This window comes from Corapipo altera, unplaced genomic scaffold (assembly GCF_003945725.1).
Source record: "Corapipo altera isolate COAL_440 unplaced genomic scaffold, ASM394572v1 61491, whole genome shotgun sequence".
In the NCBI taxonomy this organism is placed as follows: Eukaryota; Metazoa; Chordata; class Aves; order Passeriformes; family Pipridae; genus Corapipo; species Corapipo altera.
Window position 1 is genome coordinate 1 of NW_020886213.1, and position 7,146 is coordinate 7,146.

The following is a 7,146-nucleotide window of genomic DNA, read 5'->3' on the forward strand; positions in this document are numbered from 1 at the left end:
TCTTCAAAGCCCACTGGCAGGAGGGTCCTTGGCTGCTCACCTGGGCCCCTGCAGGGAGGGGCTGATGGTCTGCATCACAGATTAGGAACGGCTGCTCCAAGTCCAGCAAAAGGCAGAATGGCAGGCAGCAGGTGTTTTTTAAAGACAGAGGTTTGTACTGAAGAGTCAGGACATCATCAGGGTGCTACAGAAAAAGGAGACAAGGAAAAACAACCTCAAGGAGCCACAGACCTCCTTCCCCTTCCAACGCATTTCACATTTTTCAACCTCGGAAGTGCATACATCTCTATTTACTCTTTTTCTTTGATTCTAAACCTTCCAGGACATTTTTCTCTAGAGCTGATTCTTTTCATGTTTGGAAACCCCAGCCTTCCCTGGCAGACAAAGAAACATTCCCAAGAACAGAGGAGGGAACAGGCCCCTGAGAGGAGGCAGCTGCTAGAACAAGATCAAAGGCAGAAAGTGACCCCAGAACGTTTGTCTCCAGTTTTGTCTCCTCTCTTGGGCAGAACAGCATAAGATGACCTTGCCTCACATACAGTCATTTCTCACAGCCTTTTTGGCTCCAGCAGCCTCCTAGAAGCAGTGATGCCAGTCAGAAGAGAAAAGCAAGCAGGATTTGGCCCTTCGTGGAGATCCTGCAGCAGCCCAAGGTCAGCTTTGAACGTTCCATGAACACATGGCCAGCCAGAAACCTCAACAGTCCCTCTGCAGTGTGTGTCCTGCTGCCTCTGCTACAGGCACATGGTGTCTATAACCTCCAAGCTATGATCAGCCTAAGCTCCTTCTTCTTGTTTGTGCATTGTGGTGGGCTTCTTGCATGGGGCAGAGAAACCAGAGTTTGGGAAACTAGTTCTGGATGTACTGATACCAAACAGCTGCAGTGCCAGAGCACTCCATAAATCAGTGTGGCATCAAGCAGAGCACAGGCAGGCATCAGGGAGAGCTGAAAAGCTGCTCATTACATCCAAACTGCCCGTTCCCAGAATTCGGTGCTTCCGTGGAAGCCTGGCAACCTGAGGAGAGACCCGAAACCACAGAAACTAAAAAATGCAACACCTTTTCCAGACACCTTGTAGGAATGATGATGCAGAAGTTGGGATCTATAGACTAAAGGGCACCTGCTTTGCCTCGGTGGCATCATCACTGCAGCTGCAGGACGTGTGTGGGTCCTTAGAAGCAGGTGAGGCTTGGGGAAATGCACAGAGCTGTACCATAGAGAGTCCATGCCAACAGCAGAGAAGGCAAAGACACACAGCAGATGACAGGTTTTTCCTCATCAGCGTGAGGAATTCACAGGAATCTCTGGTTTTCCCAGCTTCCCTACAGCACTGGTGTTCAGACATCACCGTGCGTTGGAGGATCCTCAAAAACCTCCCTTGACAGTGAGAACAGAAACTGGCATTTCTCTCCAGGTGGCCACGGTCCCCCTCAGCAGTGCAGCTGGAGCCACAATTCTACTTTGAGGAAGTTAAAAACCAGTCTCATCTCTAAAAACATCCTCACTTACTTTACAGGGTAAAGAGGTCTGTTAACACAAGCACACCTCCCCCCACGAGCTCTCTCGCTGAGCCATGCTGTTAAATGCCAGGATGCAATCCAGAGACTTACCTTCTCCACACGGAAAGTGATTGCTCTGGATGATATTTGCACAGCGGGAGAAATGAACTTGCAGGTGACCTTTGTCTTGATGATCTCCTTCTTTGTTTTCTCTGGCTCCACGATTGCCTCACACACCAGTTTCTCCTCCACCTCCTGCATGCAAGAGTCACTTGTCACCAGTCCTGCTGGCAGGGTGTTCAGCAAACGCCCTGCGTTGGCTCCTCACCCCCCACGGGCCCCAAAGTTACAGACACTGCCCCCTTTTCTTCCTGTGCTGCAGCCTATTTCTTCTGCGCCCCAATGGCCCTAACACTGCACCCCAATAGCCACAAAAGGCACTCGTGAGACACTCCCTCCCTTCACAGGGCTTCTCTTTTACTCCCTGCTTACCCCAGAGAAACCACTTGGCACTTGTTTCATTCACTTTCTGCTTGGGCTCCTGCTTTAAGTGTAACCTATTTTCTCTGCCCTTCCTTTCTGCCTCAGCAGGCGACACTGGTAACCTCCTGTTTGCCCCCAAGGAGCAATACTTCCTTCAGCCCGTATTTTGGGATCAGCATTGGGGTTTGGTAGCTATGGAATCACAAAAAAGCCTTAGCAACCGACGGTGGCCAGCAAGGAAAGGCACTGGTGCTGCCATGGAAACCTGTAGTCTTAAACACTGTCTTGAAGGCCCTTGCTCATTTGCCCAGGCAAATATCAAGGGGCTGCAGGAGAAGTCCCAGTGGAGGTGAAGCCAGGCAAGGCCTAGAGAGCAAATGTTATATAGCAATACGAAAAGTAGAGAGTTAAATTCGGAATAGAGACTTAAGCAGAAGCATGAAGAATGTGGTCTTAGAGGCAGCAGAGGCCATAACTCATTAAAGAATGCAGGATACATTGACACAGAAGAACAGAAGTATATGTACTCAGGAAAACAGAAGGAACTAAGAGACTAAAACAAGTATATAGAATGAAAACAAAGGCTGATAAGGAAAGAAGATAAGCTAAAACCCAAGTATCTTTGCCAGATATCAGGAACCTCTGCCAGATGCACTAGGAAATCAGCCAGAATAGTGAAGTTCACAAAAGTTGATGATGATGATGAAAGAAAGGACAATAGTTCATGAGGCCAAAGAACAGGAACGACCGCTCAAATTCTCCCCAAATTGAAGACCATGCCTCTAACTCCGCCTAAACTCCACCTGTTATGAATTAAAAATGTATGATACAATATTATGCATATTCATGTTGTATGATGCAATTGCTTGACAAAAATTGTATAAAAGGACCAGCTGTGAGTTGCTGGAACAAAGTAGTTTGTCCAGAGAGATCTGGTTGCTTCCCGGTGCCGTGAATAAACATACCTCCTGCTTAAAGGCTACAAACTTTGAGCAGTTTCTCCGTCCGTGCCTTTTTGAGGGCATAAAATTGGCATCAGAGGGGACCTGATGGGGAAGGCTCAGCCTTTGGCAGGGACCTCACCTGGACAGTGCTGGAGAAGCCTTTCAGCACCAGCTCCATAGTCTCGCCTGGCTGCAGATTCATACTCAGTGGCTGCACCTTAAATACGGGGATGGTGGGTCTCTGGGAAGCGTTTTTGCCCTTGGTGACACTGAGGGCAGGGAGAGAATGACGCTGTCGAAAGGTGCTGAAACCTCCTGTGCCCCAGTACAGCCGCTGGAACTGACGCCCCTTGTTTGTCACGTTGAACCGGAAAATGCAGGAAACGAGGCTGGAGGAGAAGCAGAGATGGAAAAGGTCATGGGAGCTGCTATTTCCCTGCAGTCAAGTGCTCTTAGTGAGCAATCTGCAGCGTTAATAGCTTGGAGACCATCTTCACTTCCCGCTCTTAATGTGGACCAGAAACAATGTCTGATGCCCTTCTGATGTCGTTATTGCAAAGAGCAAGAGGTTTATACTGGTAATGTAATATTTCCACATCTTCCCTCAGCACGAGGGACTTCCTTCGTCACCATGGGCTTTTTCCCTCACCATCCTGGGCTTTCCTTAATGGATGGAGACTGAAACCTTCACTTTGAGAACACTTCACCACCAAGAAGGCCACAAGAAGAGCATCAATGGGATGCCATTGGAAACCATGGAGCTGTGATATTTTCTCTACTTAATCTGTCTCCTTGTCATTCTCTTTCTCTCTCCCTTTCTCTCTTTTTCCCATTTCTTTCTATCTCTCTCTTCCTCGCATTTACTGTTAAATAAAAACCCGTACTATTGACTTTGGCATACGGTCTCGCTTGCCCCTTAATTCGGGCAGAGGTGTCTCTCTAATGATTTAAGGAACCTGAGCATAACAACATGTTTCTAAAGGAAGCTCTGGCTTCAGGGAAACAAAACCAGGGCCTGGAGCACTGTAGAAGATTTAGCCTAAAAGTCTACACAGCATAATTGCTCCTTGCTGAGCCAAGAGGAGAGGCAGGAGTTAAGAGATCTCTTACTTGAACTGGGGTTTCAAATTCAGCTCCGGCGCAAACGGTTTGTCAATGGTAATTGTGGTGCCAATGCCCACAGCCCGGATGGGGATGACACTGGTAAGGCTGTTCTCAATGAACAGCTTCATACTCTCTACAAATCTCCCTGTGTCACCCAGGTTTGCCGTGACAACCACAGGAACCTCAGCCTTGGCAGGGACCACTCCTTCCTTGGGTTCAATACTCCAGCATTTGCCACCCTGTAAGATAAGGCAAACATGCATTTAGGGTGGAAACCATGGAGATTTGTGGGGTGTGAGAAGAGGAACGACTACAGAGAGGAGGGTAAAAAGCGTAAAGCCTTCATTTCCCTAAATCTAAACTACTGTGTCTGGGCAAGAGCAGAGCTTATACAACCTGTATTTTACCTGCCTTGAACCCATTTTAACAGACTGTTAAGTTTTGCCCAACCCAAGGGATGCTCCTCCTCAGGAGAATGTTATTCCCCCTCAGTCTTTTCTTGGAGTGTATGCCAAGGGAAGCTACTTTCTCTCTTCTGGCTTCCCCACAGCAGAGCTGGGTTTTCACAAAGGCTCAAGGCTGCAGAAAGCCACGACTGCTCCAATCCCACCACAGCAGCCACACAGCTGGAGGATACTGCTGAGAGCCTGAAGACTAACTCTGCAAAACCACTTGAGCAAAAGCCCAACACCGAAGTCCTCGCCCCCGAAGGACCAAAGCCCCGGCTTCCCACTGAGCATCAGCTGCCAAGAGGTGCCCCAGAACCCTCTGCTTTGGAAAAGTCAGCTCTAAATGCTTATAGCAGGGCAGGAAAACAGGAAGCAGAAAGAAAACTGCCCTGTGGGCATGGCCCAGCCTTCCCAAGCACTCTGGTCCTCTGCTTTCTCATGGACTTCCCTCTGTGGATGGGGTAAGAAAGCTGCAAGCTGCCCTGGGGAGGGAGGCAAAGCCTTCCACTGGGACAGCCGTACAGACACAGCTCGGCAGGTCCCGGCCTGGTATGAGCATGCAAAAACTATCATTGCCATGCCAGCACCACCCATCCGAGGTGGCTTGCTCTCTGCAGGGGTGGAGAGCAGAACTTCATTGTGGAGTTGAAGAAAGCTGCCCTGGAAATCCCTCACTTGGAGGTTCCATTTCCTCCTCAGACACCTGGGAAAGCAGCAAGTGCAAAACTCACTCTCCTCCTCCTTGGCCCAGGAGTCTGAGCCTGGACTCTCCCCCACCGCCTGCTGCTTTATCCACAGACACAACCATGTGTCGGGGCTGGCTTCAACCAGCTCCAGTAGTCCAGCCCACTCAGCAGGGAGGAGAACAAACCTCCCCACAACGCTATGGAGGCCACAGGCTCCAGAGGTGCACAATCCTTGCAGCTGTATCTGTGTGCAACAGCCCTACTGCTCTGACACCCAGGAAGGGGAAACTCCTCTCCCCACCCAGAGCTGGAGGCCAGACCTCACACCCTGGTCTCTACCATTAACACCACTTTGGCACAAAGCAAATGTAGGTGGTATGAGGAAACCACGGGGAAATCCTTGCCCTCTCAGGAGCAAAGGGCCACTGGCTCCTCTTCATCTCAGAGCTCCAAAAACCCGACCTGCACGGCTAAATACCTTCCCCAAAAAGGGAGAACTTGTAACCACAATCCAGACTCGCTTCTGCTCCTACAACTCTGCAAACTGTTTCACTGAAGGTCGTCCCAGCTAAAACCACCTGCAGAGCCAGGCTCCTCTTGCCTAGGATGGAATCTCTTGTCTCCTCTCTCCCACAGGGCGATACAGAAACCTTAAAACCTTATAAAATCCAAGTCCTGGGCTGCTGCTGACCAGAGAGTTTCCCTGGAAAACAGCCCCACAGACATTTACGATCTCTGCTCTGAAGGCTGCAGGGATGAGACCCTGATTGCACAGCTGGAGAGTTTGGGAAGCCTCCTGTATCGCTTGGATCTTGCCGAAGTTTATCTTATTCACACTTGCGTAGACAAGCGGCGTCTTTCCAGTGCACATTAAATGCATTTGCTGTTCCAGGGAGCAGGTAAGAGAGGTTTAAAAAAACAAACCCACACAACAGGGAAGTTAAGAAAGCTTAAACAGCTCAATCGCACTCAAGTCATTTCTCTAGGGACAGATATGATACTCCAGTTAAAATGCTGGCCTTTTAGGCAAACTTTTGACATCTTCCCTTCCAAATTAAAAAAGATTAAAGTCTGGGAAACTTTCAGAAAAACTGTAAACTGTTGGCCCAAAGGCAAAAGCTTTGCAAGAAATCTGTACTTAAAAACAGTCTGACAGTTAAACAGCTGGTTATTCTAGTGGGGAGAAACCCTGCTCTTTAAGGGAAGCAGCCTGATAGTTACGAGCAAGTGTTTTGTTAAAAGTCAGGCTCCCCTGCACAGCCTGCACTGCCCGGCCTTCCTGTTGACTGGTTTACATGCACAACGGCAATGGCCCGGCTTGAGATGTTTGGTGTCACCCAGGGGATTTGGCATCATCATCATTTCCATTTGCTTGAATATAAGTTTAATTTCCTGCGACCACTTTTCAAACATCAGCCTTCCTTTCTGACCCAGAAAGCTGAAGGTTCCCAGAAATCCTCCCCTTGTGTTCAGAGAGAGGACATTTTAAAAGAGGTGTTTCCACAGTTACCAGCATTTTCAATGGAAGATTAATTAAATAAAATGATCCTCCATTTCAGCTTAGATGAACTATATGCTCAGATTATTCCCTAGGAGGACTCCACTCTTCCTCTTTTCCAGCATAAACTGCTTCTGCCACCACTGCCTTCTGTCCTTGTCCACACCAGCCATATATGACGAGTCCCTGCTTTCCCTGGAAGAATCCCTGTGCACTCCACCCCCCCAGGATGAGCTGCACAAAGGCACACGCCTCCCCTCGCACTCACCAGTGGGGATCTCTCCTTCCCGAACACGGCGATATCCACCAGGATGGAATGAGCACCCACCGCCTGGACTTCAGCTGTAATTGGGATCTCCACCGTGTTGACCCTGGATAATCCCACATGGCTTGGGGCTGGAGTACCACAGAGTAGCGGCCTCTTGGTGTCTCTAGAGGGACAGAATCAAGTGCAACTTCAGAGGGACCTTTGAGGAAACTTT

The 7,146-nt window shown here is 49.1% G+C and overlaps 1 protein-coding gene across 1 annotated transcript; it reads right to left on the reverse strand.

Annotated features, from left to right (window-relative positions):
- Positions 1-40: 40 nt before the first annotated feature.
- On the reverse strand, positions 41-7,139 carry LOC113941082 (hydrocephalus-inducing protein homolog; the record flags this gene model as incomplete). The annotated part of the gene is made up of 6 exons (XM_027632242.1): positions 6,933-7,139; positions 5,897-6,049; positions 4,038-4,270; positions 3,067-3,316; positions 1,612-1,755; positions 41-184 (listed from the first exon to the last, which is right to left on the reverse strand). Coding segments are annotated over exons 2-6 (921 nt in total), but the record flags the coding sequence as incomplete, so codon positions are not given.
- Positions 7,140-7,146: the final 7 nt, after the last annotated feature.